Source organism: Canis lupus, chromosome 9, assembly GCF_003254725.2.
Source record: "Canis lupus dingo isolate Sandy chromosome 9, ASM325472v2, whole genome shotgun sequence".
NCBI lineage: Eukaryota > Metazoa > Chordata > Mammalia > Carnivora > Canidae > Canis > Canis lupus.
In genome coordinates this window covers 42115182-42141338 of record NC_064251.1, presented here as the reverse complement: position 1 = coordinate 42141338, position 26157 = coordinate 42115182, and the positions used below count along the sequence as shown (strand labels likewise).

At 42.3% G+C, this 26157-nt stretch overlaps 1 protein-coding gene across 1 annotated transcript in view; it reads right to left on the bottom strand.

The window, feature by feature from the left end:
• Positions 1 to 11536, bottom strand: part of CRLF3 (cytokine receptor like factor 3) — a 45744-nt gene extending 34208 nt beyond the window's left edge. The window contains exon 1 of the mRNA XM_025476480.3: positions 11324 to 11536. Within this exon, the coding sequence (XP_025332265.1) occupies positions 11324 to 11440 (117 nt within the window). The 5' untranslated portion in view covers positions 11441 to 11536. The remainder of the gene's footprint in view (positions 1 to 11323) is intronic.
• Positions 11537 to 26157: the final 14621 nt, after the last annotated feature.

Here is a 26157-nt window from a genome sequence, read left to right as displayed (position 1 = left end):
CCTGTGCCTATGTCTCTGCCTCTCTCTCTCTCCCTCTCTCTTTCTCTCTGTGTCTTTCATGAATAAATAAATAAAATCTTAAAAAAAAAAAAAACAGGGAGAGAATGCTTTATGATTTTGATACATCACCCAGAATATTGTTAGAAATACAGATTGTGGGGATCCCTGAGTGGCTTAGGGGATTGGCACCTGCTTTTGGCCCAGGGCGTAATCATGGAGTCCCGGGATCGAGTCCACATCGGGCTCCTTGCACAGAGCCTGCTTCTCCCTCTGCCTGTGTCTCTGCCTCTCTCTCTCTCTATCTCATGAATAAATAAATAAAATCTTAAAAAAAAAAAAAAGAGAGAAATGCAGATTGTTAGGTTCACCCAGGACTACTGAATCAGAACCTACATATTATTTATTTTTTTAAAGATTTTTTTTAAGATTTTATTTATTTATTCATGAGAGACATGGGGGGGGGGAGCGGGAGACACAAGCAGAGGGAAAAGCAGGTTCCACGCAGGGAGCCTGATGTGGGACTTGATTCTGGGTCTCCAGGATCAGGCCCTGGGCTGAAGACTGCACTAAACCTCTGAGCCAGGGATCCCTGGGTGGCGCAGCGGTTTGGCGCCTGCCTTTGGCCCAGGGCGCGATCCTGGAGACCCGGGATCGAATCCCACGTCGGGCTCCCGGTGCATGGAGCCTGCTTCTCCCTCTGCCTCTCTCTCTCTCTCTCTCTCTGTGTGTGTGACTATCATAAATAAATAAAGAAAAAAAAATATTTAAAAAAAAAATAAATAAACCTCTGAGCCACCCAGGCTGCCCCTTTTTTAAAGATATTTATGTAAGTATGTGACAGAGCAAGAGAGCACAAGGAAGGGGAGCTACAGAGGGAGAGAGAGAAACGGGCTCCCTGCTCAGCGGGGGGCTCAATCCCAGGACCCTGGGTTCATGACCATAACTGAAGGCAGACGCTTAACCGACTGAGCCACTCAGGCACCCAGAACCTACATTTTAAACAAGACCCCCAGGTAAATTATGATAGACCTTACAGATACCAAAATAAATGAAGAGAACATGTCAAAGCACTGTAATACAGTTCACACTCCCACCACCAAGAGGAAATTCTGCAGTTGAGAAGTATACCAATGAGGTCGTGTCTCACTCTAACGGATACGGCACACACAGGAAGTGCATTGGTTAGGTAAAGTCAGTTTCCTCTTTAGAAAGAATTCAAAAGCTCCTTCAACAGTTTCAGAGATCAGCTATGTTTTGTTTTTGTTTCAGAACCTCAGGGAAAAAAAAAAAGGAAGTATGTGAACATAAAGCAGTGAGAGGGCCAGCGGAGGGGAGACTACATTTCCAAATCCACCTCCTACATTTCCAGTGTAAACGTAGTCCCTTTTGTTCATTGAATACCAACCACTGCTGTTTCATTTGCTTGGCTTTATGAAACTAAATCATGCGGACTTCAATGCTGAGTGGTTTCTTCTTATTTGATGTGGTACCATGGTCTATGTGTTCACTGTCAGCTCACTAACTTTACAATGACTCCTGGAGGTGGGTCTCTACTGTCTACATTGAAGAGGGTGAAACAAAAAAGTCAAATAACTTTCTCAAGGCTTCACAGTACCAGAAACAGTCTGATTCCACTTTTCCCATTTTCAGGAGTTCCCAGGCAAACCTATCAATTATGTACTGACTGCAAACACTTCCTGCTATAACTTATATTTCTTATCCTTGCATCAAGAATCCTGCAGTTGGGCAGCCCAGGTGGCTCAGCAGTTTAGCGACGCCTTCAGTCCAGGGCCTGATCCTGGAGACATGGGATCCAGTCCTATGTCGGGCTCCCTGCAAGGAGCCTGCTTCTCCCTCTGCCTGTGTCTTTGCCTCTCTCTCTCTGTTTCTCATGAATAAATAAATAAAATCTTAAAAAAAAAAAAAAAAAAGAATCCTGCAGTAGACAACTGCACAGCCCTAATGCTACCTAGCCAATCTAGGGCAAAACAACTGCGATCATTAGTAACAAAGTAGATTTATGTAGAATACAAATGATATACAACTCAAGGTCTCAAAAAGGAAACTGTCATATACACTGCTTATGCTGATTAATAATATTCAAACCAGGGATCCCTGGGTGGCGCAGCGGTTTGGCGCCTGCCTTTGGCCCAGGGCGCGATCCTGGAGACCCAGGATCGAATCCCATGTTGGGCTCCCGGTGCATGGAGCCTGCTTCTCCCTCTGCCTGTGTCTCTGCCTCTCTCTCTCTCTCTCTCTCTGTGACTATCATAAATAAATAAAAGTTAAAAATAATAATAATAATATTCAAACCAGGGATCCCTGGGTGGTGCAGCGGTTTAGCGCCTGCCTTTGGCCCAGGGCGCAATCCTGGGGACCGGGGATCGAGTCCCGCATCGGGCTTCCGGTGCATGGAGCCTGTTTCTCCCTCTGCCTGTGTCTCTGCCTCTCTCTCTCTCTCTCTCTCTCTCTGTGTGTGACTATCATAAATTAAAAAAAAAAAAAAAAATAATAATAATAATAATAATAATAATAATAATATTCAAACCAGTTTTCCACTAAAACCTCTATTGTAGTGAACTTTTAAAACTTACTTACTGGGGCACCTCAGTGGCACAGTCAGTTGGGCTTCTGACTCTTATTTCAGCTCAAGTCATGACCTCAGGATTGTGAGATTGAGCCCTGCATCAGGCTCCGCACTCAGTGCAGTCACCTGGGACTCTCTCTCTCTTTCTCTCTCCCCCTTTGCCCCTCCCCACTGCCCTCACTTGTGCTCTCCCTCTCGTTCTCTCAAATAAATAAATCTTAAAAAAAAAAAAAAGACCTTACCTCTACTGCAGTTTAATCTAATCCCTAAGCAACTGTATTTTAAAAGTTGTAAAAGGAGAGTGAGTTCATAAAATGCCAAAAAGTAAACAAGTTTTACACATCAATACTAAGGCTTACAAAAAAAAGCCTAGTAAACATATACTTCATACCCTTTCAAGACAACAGTGCCTGACATACTGTCCTCCAGAGTTAGCTACTAAAAACAGTAGCTACTAAAAAAGTCATAAAGAGTTTAGCTACTAAAAAAGTCATAAAACCTATGTAGAATTTGACTTAAAACATCTGTAGTCTTCAGTGGCTAGACAGTTCCTATATCAATACAATATAATATAATAGCAAATTTTAGGAAATTAACCAGACTCTCCTCTATCTCCTGTAAAACATGCATTTTTTTGACTTTATAGAAGAAAATAATTTTTATCCTCCAAGTTTAAGAATTGATTTTCCCAATTGGTAATAAGAAACTAAAACTATTTTTTAAAATATTTTATTTATTTATTTGAGAGAGAGAGTGAGCAAGCACAAGCAGGGGGAGCAGCAGCAGGAGAGACAGTAGGCTCCCCACTGAGCAGAGAGCCCAACACAGGGCTCAAAACAGGACTCCAAGATCATGATCTGAGCAGAAGGCAGACGCTTAACCAACTGGAGTTACCCAGGCACCCCTATACACTGGCTTGTTCGTTCGTTCATTCATTCATTCATTCATTCATTCATTCATTCGAGACACAGAGGGAGAAGCAGGCTCCCTGTGGGGAGCCTGATGTGGGACTCCATTCCAGGACCCCAGGATCAAGACCTGAGTCGAAGACAGACACTCAACCACTGAGCCACCCAGCCCCTAGACACTGGCTTTAAATGCTAACGAGAACACAATGATAAAAAATAAAAGACAAAGTAAATATACAAAGTAGTCAACTGAAATAGAAAAACCTAACTAAAATGTTTCTTCTCAGTTTGTGTGAAATGTACTGCATTAGCTACTTGTCTTCACACTGACACCAGGACATTGGTCACTGAAGATAATGATGATGATGATGGCAATAAAAATACAGCAATAGCTGTCATCTACCAAACACCTACTACCAAGCACCTACCAAACACGGGTGCCAGCTATTTATACCCGTGGTCTCATTTAAATGCTACCACAACCCTATGAAGAAAGCATCTGTAGATGAGTAACATACTGGAGAGAGAGATAAACATGCCCACATCAGGAAGCTAGTAAAGTAACAGAAAATTTGAATTGTATGACTCATTTATGAACCTATAAGTGCTGCTACATTTGCTTCTTGCCTTTCTTACGGTTAGGCTTTTTTTTTTTTTTTTTTTTTTTTTTTTAATAATGCCCATTTGAAGACATTCAGAAAGAAAATCTTTATCATATGATTTGGTAGTCTGATACATTAGTGGTCCCCAGTGAACCATGAACCATATGTCCTGATACTCTATCATTGTGCAGTCCTCTCCCAAGAATATAGTTGGGCTGTGAGGAGCACTTGCAGGCACAAGTGCATAGTTGCTAAGTGGAACAGATGCTGTGGCAGTTCTGGGTCTCAGCCTTCAGAAAACCTAGCAAGTACTGCTTTTACACTTTTGTAAAAAGTGTAAAAAAGTGTAAACATTTAACACTTTTTAATTTACACTTTTGAGGGTCCTGGCCCACCACGTAAGATGTCTGGCTACCTTTCTGGAGAGTGGAAGTAGGAGATGAGTGGGAAGGGTGTGAGGATGGGAGGGAATCTGGCATCCAGGCCCCGCCATGCCAGCATTCCAACTGAGTTCAGCTGTCACTAAGTCTCCAAACAGGTAAGTGAACATTCTTTCTTGAACATTCCAGCCTTAGCTGCCATCTGATTGCAATTACATGAGTGTTGCAAGCAAAATCAGAACTGCCTAACCAAGCCCCAGTCAAGGCCCAGAATAATAAGCAAATAAGAGTGCTTTTTAGTAATAACGCTTTGGTACAGTTTATTATGTGGTAACAAATAATCAAACCATATGATAAAATGAAAGTTTAATTCTTGATTATCTGCATTAACGAATAGGGTGCATATAATCAAGACCACAAACAATCTAAAAAGAATGCCTACAAAGTTACACCCACAACATTCATAAGGGCACTTATTCTATATTTACTGAGGTCTAGTATATGCCAGTAGCTGGGGTTATAAAGATGAAGAAAGCTTGGGCCTAACCTCAAAAAACTGTCATTCTGGTAGAAGAGATAGTTGCCTGCAAACGTAACTACAATAAAATGTATTAAGTTCTTACATAAGTGGCATAGCCACAAACTGCCATCTGAGCTTAAAAAGGACATTCTTCTGGGAAAGACAGTAGGAGAAATTTAAAGAATAAGTTACCATTTGGAGAAGTAGATGTCATCCTGAATAACAGTAATAATTATTGGTTTTATTATAATACAATAATATGTAATTATATATTATACTAATTATATAAAATTAATATTATTATGGCTAATATTTATTAAGTGCTTTGTATGTCAGGCATGGTACTAAGCATTTTGAATACATTTCTCATCCTATTATTTTTCTTTTTTGAAGATTGTATTTATTTGAAAGAGAAAACACAAGTGGGGGGAGGGGCAGAGGAAGAGGAGAAGCAAACTTCCCACTGAGCAGGGCCTAACTCAGCTTGACCCCAAGACTCCAGGATCATGACCTGAGAGGAAGGCAGACACAATAGACTGAGTCACCCAGGTGCCCCACATTTCTCATCTTAATTCTCACATTAGTCAAGCAAAGCAGATACTATCCTTACCTTTACCGTATAGATAAGGCAAGAGAGGATCAAAAAAGAGAAGCTACTCAAGGTCTCATGGCTAATAGGAGCAAATGCTAACAAAGTAAAATAATTGCAAACATAAGTGGTTTGTTTGACGTTTTAGATCATAAATTACCATGTGATTCACCAGATTTATAGTAATAATAGTTTTTCTCTATCAAAATTATATGTATACTATAATTACAATGAAAAAAATATCTACACAGAGAAAACCTGGTACCTCTGTGACATCCACACACTTTTTAATTAACATCACTGATTTTGGGCAGCCCCGTGGCTCAGCAGTTTGGCGCCGCCTTCGGCCCAGTGAGTGATCCTGGAGACCCAGGGTTGGAGTCCCACATCGGGCTCCCTGCATGGAGCCTGCTTCTCCCTCTGCCTGTGTCTCTGCCTCTCTGTGTCTCTCATGAATAAATAAATAAAATCTAAAAAAAAAAAAAAAAAAAAACCACACGTCACTGATTTTCATATTACTGATTCAGAATGCATGTTTTAATTCTCATCTATATCTTTTATATTTCAAGTGAGTTTTGGACTCAACAGGCAGCTTTCAGAGCGCCATGTTTAAAGACATTTGTTAAAAGACTTGAGAAAAGATTATTGTAGAGCCAATGTAAACATGTGGTCCTCTGCACACAAATATTATGTGCAGCTTTTTCTTCCCCTTGTCTTGGCTATTGATTATTTAGTTTTGTTTCTAGAGCATTGCTTCCAGTATTTCGGCATACCTAAATCAATATATCTCAGCTTACCACCAACAAATGCTCTGTAAGTTACTAAATGCTCCATATAATACTAAACAAAAGAAAAAATATGGTTATGACATTGCATATACAGTAGTCCCTCAGTTTTGCAAAATAATATGTCTGGAAGGATACACCAAATGTTAACAGTCGTTGTCAGTAAGTAGTAGAATTATAGGTTATTTTAAAATTATTTCATCTGTTCTTGGTTTTTCCCCAGCTCTAGATTTAACCTTTTCTTAGGACACTACAAAAAGTACTACTGCAGTAACATCATTTTCAGACAGATTTTTGGACTGTTTTGAAAATGGGTAACAGAAGGGGAAGTGGGAGATAAGAGAAGCAATAATAGCTCTTTTTTCTTTGCTGAGCTACTAAGACTTCCTGCCTGGCTTTCTGAAATAACTTTTTCCCCCCACTGACTACTAGATCTGTCTCAGTCTTTAACTAGTATGATATGTTTTCAAATCCTGTGGGAATAATGATCTATAGGATACATGATATCATATATTAAGAATATCAAGATTGCTAGTTAAATCTTCAAAAAATTGTCTGAAATCAACTATTAAAAAATTGAAAACAAAATACTATATAGACAAATGGTCACATTACAGATGTTATGATATGTTAGGATAAGCACTAGCTTGAGATTATCAATTAGTCATTTGTGTATCATATAATTATCTAACAAACATGATATTTCAAACTATTTTTTTGAGACTTTTTTTTTTTTTTTTTTTATTCATGAGAGACACAGGCAGAGGGAGAAGCAGGCTCCACACAGGGAGCCCGACATGGGACTCCCCAGGATCAGGCCCTGGGCTGAAGGCGGCGCTCAACCACTGAGCCACCCAGGCTGCCCCTGTTTTTGTTTAAAGGAGGCTCTAGTTCTAACCCTGGGCTTAAACTCACAACCACAACATCAAGATTGCATGCTCTACCAACTGAACCAGCCTCTCAATGTTTTAATCTTGAGGATAAATGACAGCAATTTTTAGTAACACATTTATGGTTAAACTATAGAAATCAGTAGAGCTGACAAAATGGTAATGGTATACACTAAGGCAGTGTGCCTCAATTTTTAATGTGCATACGTATCACACTTGACTATCTTATTCAAGTACAGATTATGATTTAGTAGGTCTGGCCTGATTCTTACATTCTTCACAAGCTCTCAGGTCACAGACCACATTTGTGGTAGCAAGGATCAAAAGGACACCACTGGCCAGATGGAGGGAGGCTCCTCACCAAATAGTATCTTAATTAGGTAACAGGATCTGGCCCTTTACTCTGAAAGACAGGAGACTTGCTTGCTCTCATCAATGCCCCCAAGAGACACTGATTCACTCTAAAAGGCACATGAAGGCCAACACATTCATTTTCTGGTGTGAATTATAACTGTACACAGACTAGAACATTGGTATTTCTCACTTTAGGCACCTCCAGTACCTCAAACTAATCCCCCTTTGATAATGTACAAAATGGAGTTTCTGGATCTGCAAAATTTAAGGATTAGGCCCCAGGCAATGGCAATGTCATCAAGGTAATGTCACTCAGTGAGGCAAGTCTGACTGGCCAGTTGACATCACTATGTGACATCTTTATCAGCTATCTCTACTTAAAAAGAGCAGGAAAGCCAACCCTGTAAAAATAAACAAGTAATGAAAACACAATGGAAGTGAAATCTAAAAATGAATACACAAGATTTAGGTTTTTCCTATCTGTTTTGTTTTTAGGAGTAGTAGTAGCCAATGACCCACAAACAAAGGGAAGAATAAATCCATGAAAGCACTGGTCTATTTCCCTCACCATGGTATTTCTAAGACCTAGAAGTATCTCTGACCCATCCAGTAAACATTTATTGGATGAATAAACAAATGAGTATTTAAGGAGGGTGTTAATTTCCTTGGTATTTACATCTTAATACCAAGGATTCCGGAACTATAGAGAACTATTCTTAATTATTTCAACACCATTTAGGCCAGACTGGCTGTAAACATTATCTGATTTCCTGAAGACAATGAATGTATCTCTCTAGCCTTTAACTTATTTACACAGTAGGAGTTATAGACTACCCTTGCATTCCTACGCAGAACTTCCTTTTTTGTAAAGACAGAGGGCAGGGCCTAAACTTAACCACAAGAGAAGAAACTACTACATGCTGGCAGTTGTTTTTGACAGAATAACATAAAACATTTTTATTCTTCTTCCTTCTAGATTCCCATAGACATGGTTTAACATGAGACAAATTTCATGAGAGATTTTTCAAGGGTAAGAAACAAAAGCAAAGACAAGAAGTATGCTGAGTGCTCAAAAGGGTTAAACAATGAGTTACCATACAACCCTGCAAATCCTAAGTATATATACCAAAAGAACTGACAACATAGCCACATAAAAACTTGTACATGAATGTTCCCAGCAACACTATTCAAAATAGCCAAAAAGTGAAAGTAATCCAATTGGTTATCAATTGATGAATGTATAAATAAAATGTGGTTTATCCATGCAACAAATATTATTCAACCATAAAAAGGACTGAAGTACTGATACATGTCACCACATGGATGAACCTTGAAAAGATGCTAAGTCAAAGAAGCCAGTCTCAAGGGAGCCACATATTGTATGACTCCATGTATACAAAATGTTCAGAATTTAGGCAAATCCAAAGAGAGAAAGTCATTTAGTGGTTGTCAGGGGCAGAGGGAGTGACGGCTAATGTGTACGGGATTTCTTTTTGGGGTGATGAAAAACGTTCTGTAATTAGTAGTGAAGGTTGCACAATTTTGTAAATATGCTAAAAAATGCTGAATTGCACATTTTAAGGCATGAATTTTATGGTATGTAAATTATGTATGAATAAAAAAATCACATGCCAAAAGGAAATAAAATCAGCAAATAAAAAATATACACAAAGGGGAGCATCTCTCCTTTCTGCTCATCCTTCCCCCATGCAGTCTCTGACTATAAAGTCAAATTTTATGTAGCTATTCTGCAAATGACTGGAACCCTAAAAATATCCTAACCACTACACAAAAGCGGCTGCTTATTTTGATAACATTTTTGTAACACAGATCTTCCTTAAAATCCAAGTTGACAAAGGACTTATTCTACAAACCCAATCGTATACAATCCACTAGAATTAGCTTTGAGGGGAGGTGCCTTGTAACTGGCACTGGCACAAAACACATTTCAGTTCACAAAAGAAAACTACACTATTAGTCTAGTCAGGAGGCAGTATCATCGGGGACCTAACTGTGATGGATGTTCTCTTGGTGTTTTCTGTCTCAAGCCTGAGACAATGGGCCTCAAAAACAAAACAAAACCCCATACTGAACTACACTAACTCATAGGAAAGTATGTCCTGTGTTTACATAAAGTGAATTCAAAATTACACAAGAAATTAGTAAGTACTACTCCCAGGTGCTAAACTCATTCATTTAGTGTCAACTTTACTGCTTCTTAGTTGCAGATGCAGTTAAATAAAAGTCCTGCTCATACACAAGATATCTTATCCGGCTGAAACATTAGTCATAGAATAAGAGATACTTTAATCTCTTCTGAAACAATGTCCTAGTTTAGAACCTCTATTTCAAAACAGCAGAAAGAATAATGCAGAGGTTTTCAAATGGAAATCAAGATGAATACACTGGAAGGCCATGAAAAGCATTCACCGAATTGGATTTTGCTCCCAGTTTGCTACTAAATAGTGCCTGGCCTAGAGGAGCTCTACAAGGTTTTCAAAATACATAAAACCTAGAACAACTACAACAACAACAACAACAAAAAACCCTAGAACATGCCAAGAATTCTTAATGATGAAAATATCCAAAGGCACTGTTTTCACAACACTATTCTATCAGTTCTACATTTTCAGATTCTGTGCAGCATGGGAGTTACTAGAATGACAATATAGACCAAGTGCCGGTGCCTGGCTGGCTTAGTTGGAAGAACATGCAATTTTTGATCTCGGGTTTGGAGTTCGAGCCCTACATGGGATGTAGAGATTATAAAGAGAAAATCAAAAAAAAAAAAAAAAAAGGTTGTGATATATAGAAAAATCCCATTCACTCAAATGATGGATTCGTGCTCAAACGATTCCACTCAGGTGGAACCCTACTCAAAGAGACTTCATGAAGCCCCTGTATTAATAGTTGCTTGAGGATTATCTGTCTTATTGCACATCGGCAGTGGGTTCTATCTTCCCTCTGTATATGTTCCGGGGTGTTCCTTTACCTTTGATAACCATGTCCCCATAGAACAGATAATGCTGTCACTTGAAAGTATAGTTAGCTTTATAACTTTATAGCACTCCTTTCTTTAAATCTGTTTTTCCATTTCCCTACACTTTTGTATTCTCAAATGTGCGCTGAAGAGTATTTCAATTTCCTTCTTTTGCCCTTCCGACACAGCTCCAACTTCAAATTCTAAAACATCTAGAATAGGGTTAAATGTTTTTTTTTTTTTTTTTTAATGCACTCAAGATTACATGGGACCACGAAGTACGACTTTCAAGCATTAATCCCATTCATTTGGTGTTAACTCTGCTGCTTCTCAATTGCCCTGCGTCTGCCTCTAGTCCTCCCCTTACAATATCCCATGCAGGCCCTCTAAGGGCAGGTCTCCGCGAAGAACCCCCACCTCCTCCACCTCCCCGCAGTGCTCAGCGCCCCGGGTGAGGCCCTGGCTGTTTGCTCTGCTCCCTCGCTCTCCCCACCTCCACCCCAGCCCCATCACCGCCCCGCGCGGTTTAGGGGGCGCCCCTCACCCTCTCCCTGGAGCCCCCAAACCTGTCTCTTCCCCTTGAGACTCCTCCCCCGCCCCGCCCGCTGGGTCCCCGGGCCCCTTCGGGTCCCCTCCCTCGTCCCTTGGGAAGCCCGGGCGCCCCGGCCCCTCGGAGCCCTCCTAGCCCTCCTAGCCCTCCGCCCCGCCGCCGGGCGCGGCCCTCCGACCTGCCTCCGCGCCTCCCGCAGCCCCTGCAGCCTCTGGCCCAGCTCCCGCCGGTAGCTCTGCGCCGCCTCCACGCTCTCCCGGGCCTCCTGCAGCAGCAGCTCGGGCTCCAGCTCCATCGCCCCCTCGTCCGGCCGCGCGGCCGGCGGCTGCGGGCGCGGCTTCCCCACTGCCCCGGGCGCCGGCGAGCGGGGCCGGCGCGACCACGCGCAGGCGGAAGCACCGCCCCACCCCGCCCCACGGCCGCCTGATTGACAGCCGCGCCCGCTCCTGGCGCGAGCCGCCTCCGGGTCCTAGCGCCGACCTCGCCGAGCCCGCGCGGCCGTGGCCTTGCTCCCGCGCAGCGCGTGAGTGCGGGGCTTCTCTTCCAGACACGCTCGGGGGCAGGGAAAGATCCGTAACTACGCCCCGCGGAGCGCTGCCCGCATCTTCTCTCGTTCAGGCCTCACTACCAGCCCCCCTTGCGTCTCCATTTCACGGAGCAGGAAACACAGAGGGGGGAGGTATTTAAACCGCAGGTATTTAAACTCAGATGGCTTTTTTTTTTTTTTTTTTAAGATTTTGTTTATTTATTCATGAGAGACACAGAGAAGAGAGAGCAGAGACATAGGCAGAGGGAGAAGCAGGCTCCATGCAGGGAGCCCGATGTAGGACTCGATCCCAGGTCTCCAGGATCAGGCCCTGGACGCCTAAGGCAGGTGCCAAACTGCTGAGCCACCCGGGCGTCCCTCAGGTGTCTCTTAAATCGTCGCTGCCGTACCTCCCTAGCAAAGGAGGGTCCTTGAAGCGGCAGGCGTCTCAGAAGGTCACTGTGAACCAGGCACCCCGCTCACAGGGTCAGGCAAGAGCTCACCACCCAGAAGGTCGCAGTCCAACGAGGGAGCCAGGACGATGACCAGCAGAGGTACAGCAATCTGGCCAGAAGAGCAAGCTGGGTGTTAGCAAGCTTTTCCTGTAAGGGGGCAAGTGGTAAAACTTGGGAGCTAGGTGGGCCTCCCGTCTCTCTTGCCTCGTCGGAGGTAAATGAGCGTGACCCTGTGCATATAAAACCTTATGGATACAGATGTGAACTTCACATAATTTTCCTGTGTCACAAAATATTCTTAGCACCTTTTTAAAGCTATTTAAAAATAAAAATACGGGTTCCTGGGTGGACCAGTCAGTTAAGCAGCTGACTCTTGATTTTGCTCAGGTCCTGATCTCAGGATTTTGAGATAGAGCCCTGCAAAGGATGCTCAGAGGGAGTCGGCTTGAGATCCCCTCTATCACTCCCTCTCTCCCTCCCCCCACTTGGGCCCTCTCTCTCCCTCTCTCTCTCTCTCTCTCTCTCTCTCCCCCTCATAAATAAAATCTTTCAAATAAAAAAAGCAGTAGGTCAGATTTGGCCAGGGCTGTTGTTTCCTGACCCCTAGCCTAGGATGTTAGAGCTGAAAGTTGGCTTAGCCAGGAAACAGAGACAGAGCGTGTTTTGCTAATTTTACACAACAAATCTGTATTAAAAGCTAGATTGCAGTTTTCCTGGGCAGAATAAAGCTCTTTCTACAACACTGTTTTGTGCTAAGTAAATGACACTTGGAACTAGAGAAATTTTAAAAAGGGAAGCACTACTGGAAAAAATGGGAAATTAGCTTTATCTTGAAGGTAAGGTAGTTGAGCACTTAGTAAATACTCAACAAATGCCTGTAGAATAAATCAAGGTATTAGCTAAACAAAAGGGATGTGGAATGGTACTCTAGATAGGACAAAACTAAGGAAAGGTATAGGTCTTGGTAATAGTAATATAAGTGGATTCTTTAAGAAAGAAGGGACAGACCACTTTGGGGAGGTGAAACGGAATAACGTACTGGGAGATGAAGTTAAAGAGAATAAGGGCCATGGAGTTCAGGTTAAGAAGTTTTGACTTTAGGCGTTCCAGGTGGTTCAGCAGTTTAGCGTCTGCCTTCAGCCCAGGGCATGATCCTGGGGACCCGGGATCGAGTCCCACACCGGGCTCCTTGCATGAAGCCTTGCATGGAGCCTACTTCTCCCTCTGCCTGTGTCTGCCTCTCTGTCTTTTGTAAATAAATAAATAAAATCTTTAAAAAAAAGTTCTGACTTTAATGAATAGACATTAAATGTTTTTGCAAGTGCATTGACATTTACAAAGCAATGCTTTAGGAAGATAAATGATAGGGATGGCATTTGGGTGTATCTAAAGATAAAGTAGGGGAAGGGGTGCCTGGGTAGCTGTCAGTTAAGCATCCAACTCTTGGTTTTGACTTAGGTCATGATCTCAGGGTCAGGGGCCCTGTGATGGCTCCATGCTCAGCAAGGAGTCTGCTTGTTCCTCTCTCTCTTCTCCCCTCCCCCAATCCCTCTCTCTCAAATAAAGAAATAAAAACTTAAAAGTAAAGATAAAGTGAGGTTAGCAATAGTAAATTCTCAATAAATACTTGTTCAGTGAAATGAAAATACATAGGAAAGATGGATGGAGTGGTAAACAAGGAAAGACCACAGGCATTAATTAGTCCAGCTATGATAGGATAGAGGCTTGAATTAGGATGTTGACCTTTACAGAGGTTTGACAGTAAAGCAGAGGAAAAGATAGTTAACTACTTCAAGGGAATAGGAGGGTTTAGGCAAAGAAACAGGATTTACTAAATGATCTTGAACACAGTATGTTCTGTGTGCTCTCTAAAGCTAACTGAATAGAATTGGATCCCACCCCGGAAGACTTTACTATGTGAAATTTTTTTTTTAATTTTTTTTTTTAAGATTTTATTTATTTGTTCATGAGAGACAGAGAGAGAGAAGCAGAGACACAGGCAGAGGGAGAAGCAGGTTCCATGCAGGGAGCCTGATATGGGACTTGATCCTGGGACTCCAGGATCATGCCCTGGGCCAAAGGCAGGCACTAGACCGCTGAGCCACACAGGCATCCCCTATGTGAAATTTTAAAAAAAGAAAAAGAAAGAAAGAAAAATTGGGAGCCCCTGACTGGCTCAGTCAGAGGAGCCTGTGATACTTGATCTCAGGGTCAAGAGTTCAAGCTCCATGCTGGGTATAGAGATTACTTAAACAAACAAACAAACAAACCAACAGAGGTACCTAGGTGACTCAGTCAGTTAAGCTCCAACTCTTGATTTTGTCTCAGGTCATGATCTAGAGTCCTGGGATCGACCGCCGCATCAGGATGTACACTCAATGGGTAATCTTGAGGATTCTCTCCCTTTGACCCTACCTTCTTTGACTGTCCCGCTCTCCACTCAGACTCACATTCTATCTCTCAAAATAAAGTAATCTTTTTATTTTTTTATTTTTTTTTATTTTTTATTTTTTTTATTTATTTATGATAGTCACAGAGAGAGAAAGAGAGAGAGGCAGAGACACAGGCAGAGGGAGAAGCAGGCTCCATGCACCGGGAGCCCGACGTGGGATTTGATCCCGGGTCTCCAGGATCGCGCCCTGGGCCAAAGGCAGGCGCCCAACCGCTGTGCCACCCAGGGATCCCTAAAGTAATCTTTTTAAAAATAAATAAATAAGCTTTTTTAAAAAAAGAAAAATTAAAAAGAAAATGTCTGTAAGGCCAAGACATGAATTTTGGTCTCATTCAACTTCATTTCCTTGACCTGATAGGAAACAAGAAATATGTATGTATATATGTATGTATGTATGTATGTATGTATTTAAGGTTTTATTTATTTATTCATGACAGACACACAGAGTGGGAGAGAGAGAGGCAGAGACACAGGCAGAGGGAGAAGCAGGCTCTGTGCAAGGAGCCCGATGTGGAACTCAATCCCGGGTCTCCAGGATCCGGCCCTGGGGTGAAGGTGGTGCTAAGCTGCTGAGCCACCCCGGCTGCCCAAAAATATGTATTTAATATAGCCACATTATACAGAAAAATGATACAAAGAAAACTGAAGAAAATCTTGTGAAACCACTCCTCACGGGCTTAAAATTTTTGGATGTTTTGTTTTAGACTTTAGAGCAAAGTAAATAGTCTGGTCAGTAACTGGAGGATTGATCTAGAGGTGGCAATGATAGAAGCCAGCAGGCCAGCAGGCAGAGTTTTACAGTAGTTTTTTTTTTTTAATATTTTATTTATTTATTCATGAGAGACACAGAGAGAGAGAGGCAGAGACACAGGCAGAGAGAGAAGCAGGCTCCATGCAGGAGCCCAAAGTGGGACTCGATGTGGGACTCAATCCCGAGACTCCAGGACCACGCCCCAGGCCAAAGACAGGTACTAAACTGCTGAGCCATCCAAGGATCCCCAAGTTTTACATAGTTTTATCTCCTTTGCATCACACTGGTCTAGAATTGACTTTTCTTTTTTTTTTTTTTTTATTTATTTATGATAGTCACAGAGAGAGAGAGAGAGAGAGGCAGAGACATAGGCAGAGGGAGAAGCAGGCTCCATGCACTGGGAGCCCGACGTGGGATTCGATCCCCGGTCTCCAGGATTGCGCCCTGGGCCAAAGGCAGGCGCTAAACCGCTGCGCCACCCAGGGATCCCTAGAATTGACTTTTCAAGTTTACCCAGAGGTGAGCAGGTTCAGGGCCACAAGCTTCTCCTGCTAATAAGACTTGTAAGAAACAAAGCAACTTGCTTAGTTATTTAGTTACAAGCATGATATAATTGCTTGGAAGATTACAACAGCTGGAAAATCAAGTTGTAACCAGAGAGTTGTTTGGTAAACATGGGTTCAGTCCAGAATACTTTGGTTATCTGGTCAGCCAAGCCTTCCTCTCCCCTCTCTCCAGCCTTTGCTCAGAAAGCTTCTAACTGTATTGGGCACACTGACATTTTTCTTAGTCTCTTAGCTCCCCTGTTTGCACACTTAAAACTATTAACACATTCTTTAGAATCAACTGGCTGTAATTTTTCTTTAATTTTTTTTTTAATTTTTACAGTCACACAGAGATAGTCACACAGAGAGAAAGAGAGGCAGAGACACAGGCAGAGGGAGAAGCAGGCTCCATGCACCGGGAGCCCGACGTGGGATTCGATCCCGGATCTCCAGGATCGCGCCCTGGGCCAAAGGCAGGCGCTAAACCGCTGCACCACCCAGGGATCCCTCAACTGGCTATAATTAAGTAAGTCTTAGTACATAGGTTTTTTTTTTTTTTTTTTTTTTAAGATTTTATTTATTTATTCACAAGAGATACACAGAGAGAGAGGCAGAGATACAGGCAGAAGGAGAAGCAGGCCACATGCAGGGAGCCTGATGTGGGACTCCATCCTGGGAGTCCAGGATCACACCCTGGGCCAAAGGCAGGCTCTAAACCACTGAGCCACCCAGGGATCCCCAGTACATAGTTTTTGAATAGGGACTCATACAAAGAAATACTACTGTCCAATCAAAAATAATTAAGAGATAATTCTTTCTTTTTTTTTTAAGATTTTATTTATTTATTATTAAGAGAGAGGCAGAGACACAGGCAGAGGGAGGAGCAGGCTCCCTGCATGGAGCCTGACAAGGGACTCGATCCTGGGTCTCCAGGATCAGGCCCTGGGCTGAAGGCAGGCACTAAACCGCTGAGCCGGGCTGCGCCTTAAGAGATAATTCTTTTTTTTTTTTTAATTTTTATTTATTTATGATAGTCACACAGAGAGAGAGAGAGAGGGGCAGAGACATAGGCAGAGGGAGAAGCAGGCTCCATGCACTGGGAGCCCGACGTGGGATTCGATCCCGGGTCTCCAGGATCGTGCCCTGGGCCAAAGGCAGACGCCAAACCGCTGCGCCACCCAGGGATCCCTTAAGAGATAATTCTAATCTTGATTGTAACTCGTAACATTTTAATTAATGCTGTATATTTTTAGTTTGGAGAACTCACATTTACAGAAAATCAGAAGTCAACAGAAAAATTGTAAATAGAATGCAAAATTTTTCCTCCTCAATAAACCATTTGAGAGTAAGTTACCAGATTCCTTCAGTATATTCTTCTATGAACCCACAGTGCAACATCAAAAGCAGGAATTTAGGGGTACCTGATGGCTCAGTTGGTTAAGTGTCTCCCTCAGCTCAGGTCATGATCTCAGGGTCTTGGGATTGAGCTCCATACTCAGCTCCCTGCACAGCAGGGAGTCTGCTTCTCCCTCTCCCTTTTCCTTTGCCCCTCCCCTTGCTCATGCATTTGCAAATGAACTCTCTCTCTCAAACAAGTTTTTAAAAACTTTTTTTTTTTTAAGATTTTATTTATTTATTCATGAGAGACAGATAGAGGGAGAAGCAGGCTCCATGCAGGCAGCCCGATGTGGGACTCGATTCAGGGACTCCAGGATTACGACCTGAGCTGAAGGGAGGCACCAAACCACTGGGCCACCCAGGTATCCCAAATTTTTAAAAACTAAAAAAAAAAAAAAAAAAAAAAACAAGAACAAAAACAAAAAACACTGGAGGGGTGCCTGGGTGGTTTGGTTTGAATGTCTGGCTTCTGCTCAAGGCGTGATCCCTGGATCCTGGGATCAAGTCCTGCATCAGGCTCCCTACAGGGATCCTGCTTCTTCCTTTGCCTGTGTCTCTGCCTCTCTGAGTCTCTCATGAATAAATAAGTAAAATCTTAAAACAAAACAAAACACACACACACACACACACAGGAATTTAACATTGAAACCATATTTCTCAGACTCCCATTCAAGTTTAATCAACTGTCACAATGATGCCCTTTATAGCAAATGGATCCAGTCCAGAATCATGGGTTGCACTGATTTGTCATAGCTCCTGACAGTGAGTGTCTAATTCATATTGTTATAGGAATTCCTAATATCCTCTTCTCCACTCCCATTTTTTAATTCCCTATTAGTGCCCTGGAGTTTCTTCCTCAATCTCTTACTCCCTTCTTAATGGAAATCTGATACCCAGCTCCCTCCTTCCCACCTGCCTCATCAGTCATTTCTCTCAATTCTGTGGCACAGGAGCTTGGGAGCAGGTGGAAAACAAGCTGCAGGTAGAGAGATGAAGGCAAAATTCCCTCTGTGGATAGGCTGGGATGTCAGAGCCAAGGCTGAGAATATACACATGCTAATACATTTTGGTTTTGTCAGTATTTCCTGAGTTTACCTCAATGGCTTCTTGATTTATTCAGTTTCTAAAATATCTATCTATATATATATCTTTTACACCGGTCAGTTATACCTTGAGTCTCCCTAATATTCCTGTGACTTCTTTCATCTTGCATTCTTTCTTTTTTAAGAATTTATTTATTTATTCATGTGAAAGAGAGAGCATGCATGCCCAAATGGGGGAAGGAGCAGAGGGAAAGGGAAAGAATCTCAAGCAGACTCTGCAGTGAATGAAGAGCCCCACATAAGGCTCGATCCCACAACCCTGAGATCATGACCTAAGAGGAAACCAAGAGTAGATGATCAACTGACTGAGCCACCTACATGCTCCTCATCTTGCACTTTTTTTTTTTTAAGATCTTATTTATTTATTGGACAGAGCAAGAGCGTGAAGGAGCAGGGGTGAGGGCAGAGGGAAAGGGAAAAGCAGGCTTCCCAGTGAGCAAGAGCCCCATGTGGGGGACTCAATCCTCAGACTCACAATCTGAGCCAAATGCAGACCTTTAACCAGGTGAGCCCCCCAGGTGCCCCACTTTGCATTCTTTATAATACTTTCACTTACAAGTTATAGGAAACTCAAACTACTTTCAACAATAAAGGGGATTCATTTATTCACTAAAATATGGTATAACTGAAAAGGTTTTAGAGTCTTTTTATTTTTTTTATTTTTATTTCTTAATTTTTATTTTATTTATGATAGTCACAGAGAGAGAGAGAGAGAGAGGCAGAGACACAGGCAGAGGGAGAAGCAGGCTCCATGCACCGGGAGCCCAACATGGGATTCGATCCCGGGTCTCCAGGATCGCGCCCTGGGCCAAAGGCAGGTGCCAAACCGCTGCGCCACCCAGGGATCCCTTTTTTTTTTTTTTTTTTTTTAATTTAGAGTCTTTTTAATTCAGAGGTCAGACTTCTTCCCAACTCTTTTCTCTGCCATTAAGTACCATTACTTTATTTTAAGGATGTTTAATCTTATCCACCTTCTGGAAAGAGTGCAAGGACCTCTTTCTGGAGCTAAATTAGTAATGCAAACATGCTTATCTCACAGGGGCACCCCGAGATCTCTTGGAATGTTACATTTCCGGGATGGCCTATACTAGGTCACATGCCCACCTTTGAACCCATAACTGTGGCCAGAAAGTGGAATTATACAGATTAGTTTCCAAGGATCCAGAACGGGGGATGGAATTGACCAAGTGGAGGAACTGTGTACATCAGAATAACAATAGTAATGGTTATCAAGAGAGGGGATATAATATTGGGGAGAAAATGACATCTTCCACTGCCTTTCCATGACTACAACATGTCACCTCAAAAAAGTGCTGAAATTGAAGTTAAGAGGCTTAGCTAAATGCTAACTTTGAAAACATCTCTGAGCTAGTTTCTCCTCTTTTTTTTAAAGTAACCTCTACCTCCAATATGGTGCTCAAACTCACAACTCTGAGATCAAGAATGCTATGCTCCTGACTGAGCCAGCCGGGCTCCCCTGTGAACTACAGTTTCTACTATAAATTGGCAATAACATAAATGTCTTCCTCACAGAGTTGGTGTAAAGTCTGAATAATGTGGCCATCGATGTAAAAGCACACATTCATTTACAAAACCTTTAAAGAGTACAAGGTATATGTTTGGCCCCATGCTAGGTACTGAGAATCAAAACAAGGGTAATACCTTGGAGGACACCTGGGTGGCTCAGCGGTTGAGCGTCTGCCTTCACTCAGGGCGTGATCTCGGAGTCCTGGGATCGAGTCCCACATCCGGCTCCCTGCATGGAGCCTGCTTCTCCCTCTGCCTACGTCTCTGCCTCTCTTTGTGTGTCTCTCATGAATAAATAAATAAAATCTGGGATCCCTGGGTGGCGCAGCGGTTTGGCGCCTGCCTTTGGCCCAGGGCGCGATCCTGGAGACCCGGGATCGAGTCCCACGTTGGGCTTCTGGTGCATGGAGCCTGCTTCTCCCTCTGCCTGTGTCTCTGCCTCTCTCTCTGTGACTATCATAAATAAATAAAAATTAAAAAAATAAAATAAAAATAAATAAATAAATAAAATCTTAAAAATATAGATAGATAGATAGATAGATAGATAGATAGAAATAAGTTTAAAAAAAAAAGAATAAGGGCAGCCCCGGTGGCGCGGCGGTTTAGCGCTGCTTGCAGCCCAGGGCGTGATCCTGGAGACCCTGGATCGAGTCCCACGTCAGGCTCTCTGCATGGTACCTGCTTCTGTCTCTGCCTCTCTCTCTCTCTGCGTCATTATGAATAAATAAATAAAATCTTTAAAAAAAAAAAAAAAAAAAAGGTATCCCTGGGTGGCGCAGCGGTTTGGCGCCTGCCTTTGGCCCAGGGCGCGATCCTGGAGACCCGGATCGAATCCCACGTCGGGCTCCCGGTGCATGGAGCCTGCTTCTCCCTCTGCCTGTATCTCTGCCTCTCTCTCTCTCTCTCTGTGTGTGACTATCATAAATAAATTTAAAAAATTAAAAAAAAAATAAGACCTAGGACTTGCCTTCGTAGTCTGGAGGGTAGGGCGAGAGACATTGGTAGGGATTTATAATATAATGCATCGAATGCAATAAGTAGAAGTACAGAGACCTGCCACCTGATCCAGCTTAAGGCAAACTGAAAGGAAGAAGGTATCAAGGAAAGTTTCTTGGAGTAAGTAAACCCTGTACTGACTCTTAGAGCTTTTCTTGCTTTAGCCACATGTGGTTTTTTTTTTTTTGGTTTTTTTTTTTGTTGTTGTTGTTGTTGTTTTTTACTTTTTCCTTCAAAACTCCATCAAAACAGCAATTGAGGAACTTAAAACCGGAACAGGGACCAGCAGAACAGTAGAGGGCACAAAAAGCACTAGAGAGTTCCAGAAATTTTTAGAAGATGGAAAATGGATGGAGGGGTAGTAGGAATTACCCAGGCCAACTAGAGGAAGTTACATCTTAATCTTCAGATGGGGAACCATTTAGAATTGGGCTAACTCCCTGAAGATTCCTGAGAAAGTCAGGAATAGGAAAGTCAGCCTAGGAGACCACAGATACATACTTTTAAAGTTTTAGTCACTTTAGGGGCACCTGGCTGGCTCAGTCAGTGGAGTATGTGACTCTTGATCTTGGGGTTTTGAGTTTGAGTCTCAGGTTGGGCATGGACCCTACTTAAAATTTTTTTTTGAGAGGTGCCTCAGTCAGTTAAGCCTCTGATTCTTGATTTCAGCTCAGGTCATAATCTCAGGGTTGTGAGATCAAGCCCCATGTCAGGGCTCCATGATCAGTGGGGAGTTGGCTTCAGATTATCTCTCTCCCTCTCCCTCCCTCCGCCCCTCTCTATCTAATAAATAATCTTATTTTTAAAAAAGGTTTTATTTATTTATTCATCACACACACACACACGGACGCAGAGACACTGGCAGAGGGAGAAACAGGCTCTCTGTAAGGAGCCCAATGTGGGACTCGATCCCGGACCCCAGGATCACGTCCTGAGCCAAAGGCAGATGCTCTCTAATAAATAATCTTAAAAATTGTTTTAGTCACTTAAAAAAAACTGCAACCCCTATTCTGATATTCCTTTTCTTATCCTACTTCCTGCATTTTTTTCTCCTTAGTATTGATCCCTGTCTTACCATATATGTTACTTATTTATCATTTTTATTGCGTGTCTTTTCCAATTTGAATATAAACTCTAAAGGGAGTTTGTTTTGTTTATATCTGCTTCCTTTATAGCTGGCGTAAATCAGGCACTAAATAGCATTTATTGGATGGATGGATGGATGGATGGATGGATGAATGGATGGATGGGTGGATGGATAGCACAGCACATGACAGTGAGGTATGAGACCTAAGAAAAAGGGACATCAGTCAAAATTAGAGTTAGTTATTGCAGGTTCATTGCCCTATTCCATGCATTTAGGTGATGCCTCCCCACTGCTTCCACAATTGCAGGCGATACACCACTCCTGCCTCCAAAGAGATTGGAGGACAAAATGAATGCTCCCAGAGGAAAGCCCTTCACCTATTAACCTTGGGAAGTTCTCCAATGTAAATGCCAGCTCATCTGATCAATCCTATTGTAGGGAACTGCACCCCACTAATGAGTCTTACCCACGGTGAAAACCTTCAATTAGCTTTAACCATTAAAAAAAAAAAAAAACCGGCTTTATTGAGTATAAATGATTTGCAATAAACTGCAAATGAACATTTTCATGATACCTGTTAAACCATCACCAAGATAAACATTTTCGCCACTCCCCAGAGTTTCCATATAATCCATTCCTCCTTCAACTTCTAAACTCAGGTAAGGACGGATCTGCTTTCTGTCATTAGGGGTCAATTTGCGTTTTCTCAAATTTTAAATAAATGGAGTCATACAGTATGTATTCTTTTTTCATCTGGCTTCTTTTACTCGGTATAAGGATATTGAGATTCATCTGCGTTTCATGTATTAATAGTTCATTTCTTTTTTATTGCTGATAGTATTCCATGATATGGAGGTATCACACTATGTCTATTCATATACCTTTTGATGCAGTATTTTACTATTACAAATAAAGCTGCTATGAACATTTGTTTACAGGTATACAATTCTTTATAATTATATTGGGAAGGTGGGAGGAGAGAAAGAGTAGAGGGTGGTGTTATAAGAGAACTAAATCCTTAACCAACATAAAAGGACATTAACGAGTACTTTTTAAAATTGTTAAATCAAGAAATAGCTGTATAAGCATATTGCTCTATTTAAACATAAGGAGGGACTCCTGGTTGGCTCAGTGGTTGAGCGTCTGCCTTTGGCTCAGGGCGTGATCCTGGAATTCTGGGATTGAGTCCCACATTGGGCTCCCTGCATGGAGCCTGCTTCTCCCTCTCCCTATGTCTCTGCCTCTCTCTGCGCGTCTCTCATTAATAAATAAATAAAATCTTAAAAAGATTAAAAATAAAATAAACATAAGGAGATGGGCGCCTGGGTGGCTCAGTTGGTTAAGCAGCCAGCTCTTGGTTTCTGCTCCGGTCATAATCTCAGGGTCCTGGGATCCAGGCCTGAGTCAGGTTCCACTCTCAGTGTGGAGTCGGCTTGGGTTTTTCTCACTCTCTCCCTTTGCCCCTCTCCCTGCTTGTGCTCACACACTCTCTCTAAAATAAATAAAAATCTTTTTAAAAAAACAAGGAGATAGGGATGGCTCAGTGGTTGAGTGTCTGCCTTTGGCTCAGGGCATGATCCTGAGGTCCTGGGATTGAGTACCGCATCCAGCTCCCCCCAGGGAGCCTGCTTCTCCCTCTGCCTGTGTTTCTGCCTATCTCTCTGTGTCTCTCATGAATAAAAAAAATAAAATTAAACACACACACACACACACACACACAAGGAGATATTTATAGTGATAGAAGAGTTTTGAAAGTGACTGCCTCTGGAAAATTATACTATATGAGATAGAAATCAGCTCTTTTTGAGGCATGGGACTGGCTCAGTCAGTAGATCATGTGACTCTTGATCTCAGGGTGGCGAGTTCAAGCCCTACACTGAGCATAGAGCCTACTTTATTTTTTTTTATTTTTTAAAAAATTATTTATTTGTTCATTTATGATAGACATAGAGAGAGAGGGGGGAGCAGAGACACAGGAGGACGGAGAAGCAGGCTCCATGCCGGGAGCCCGACGCGGGACTCGATACCGGGACTCCAGGATCGCGCCCCGGGCCAAAGGCAGGCGCTAAACCGCTGAGCCACCCAGGGATCCCATAGACCATACTTTAGAAAGAAAAAAGCAGGGATCCTGGGTGGCTCAGCAGTTTAGCACCTGCCTTTGGCCAAGGGTGTAATCCCAGATCGAGTCCCACATCAGGTTCCCTGCATGGAGCCTGCTTCTTGCTCTGCCTCTCTCTCTCTCTCTGTGTCTCTCATGAATAAATAAAATCTTTAAAAAATAAAAAAAAAGAGCAAGAAATGAGCTCTTTTTATTTTTAAGATTTATTGATTTATTTTTAAATATTTTATTTATTTATTTATTTATGAGAGACATAGAGAGAGAGAGGCAGAGACGCAGGCAGAGGGAGAAGCAGGCTCCATGCAGGAGCCTCATGCAGGACTTGATTCCGGGTCTCCAGGATCCCGCCCTGGGCTGAAGGCCGCGTTAAACTGCTGAGCTACTGGGGTTGCCCTATTGATTTATTTTAGAGAGAGAGTGAGTATGAGCAGGAGAAGGACAGGAGGAGAAGGAGAGGGCGAGGATCTCAGGCAGACTCCCCACTGATCATGGAGCTTGACCCTGAGATCATGACCTGAGCTGAGATCACGTTGGACACTTCACTGACTGGGCCACCTAGGTGCCCCAGCTCTTTTTTGATAGTAAGTTTTGTAATGCTCTTTGACATTTGTTAACTAAATGCAGGCATGACTTTGATAAATATAAAAGGTTTTTTTTTTTTTTTAAGATTTTATTTATTTATTTGAGAGAGAGAGAGAGAGCACAAACGGGGGCAGAGGGAGAGGGAAAAGCAGACTCCCCACTGTGCAGGGAGCCCAACATGGGGCTCGATCCCAGGACCCTGGAACCATGACCCAAGCGGAAGGCAGATATTCAACAGACTGAGCCATCCAGGTGCCCCGATAAATATAAAAGTTAATAATTTTTAAAAGTAGGGGTGGGGTGCTTGGGTGCTCAATTGGATAAGCCTGGGACTCTTGATTTCAGCTCAGTTCATGATATGCCTTGTGATGGGCTCTGCCCTCAGCGAGGAGTTTGCTTGTCTTTCTGCCTCTACTCCCCCTACCTTCTCTCTCTTAAATAAATAAATAAATCTTTAAAAGTAGGGGAAGATAATAAAAAAAAAAACCCATGGACACATTGTAAATGCTAAATTGCTATACAAATATGAATATTTATTTAATTTAAAACTTCTAAGTGCCATGAGCTCCTACAGAAGAGTTGTGTAAAATACTAACTCAATGCAAATGCTTAACAAACCAGTACAAAAACAAAACAAAACAAACAAACAAAAAAACCAAACAAACCCAGTACAGTTTAAATGCTTAGTAACTGAGAAGAATAAAAAGCACTAGAAATATACCCTGATCATCCAGCAATTCCACTTCTAGGTGTGTCTTCTGGTGAAACATTACATAGGTTTAAGGAGACATAGACAAGAGTTTTCACTGACTTGCAGAAACAGAAAATTGGAGACAGCTTAAATGTTCATCACTAAGGAAATGGATAAATAAAATGTGGCTAATTGGATGGAATGCTCAGGAATGAAAGAGTGAATCGGATCTACATGTATCATGGATAGCTTTTGAAAACAATGATGAATGAAAAAAGCAGATTGCTGAATGATATTTACAGTGTTACCTTTTCTGTAAATAAAGACAACATAAAGATATTTCTATGGATACATATATGTAGGTAAAAGTATAAATGTTTGCAGTGCTACCCACAAAATAGATAGTAATGGCCAGCAAGAAGACAAGTGAGTTTCGGGGTGGAAGTTAAGAGGACTTTCTATTTTCTCTGTAATCTTCTCATTTATTTCTCCTCCTTGTCCTCTTCCTCATCCATCTCCTTGGGCAATGTTCTTACTCTATGGTTAGTAATTAAAAAAAAACAAACAAACCAGGGGACACCTGGGTGGCTCAGTGATTGAGCATCTCTGCGGTTGGCTCAGGTTGTGATCCTGGGGTCCTGGGATTAAGCCCCGAATCAGGTTCCCTGCCGGGAGCCTGCTTGTCCCTCTCTGCCTGTGTCTCTGCCTCTTTCTCTCTGTGTCTCTCATGAATAAATAAATAAAATCTTAAAAAAAAAACAAAAACAGAACAACAAAACA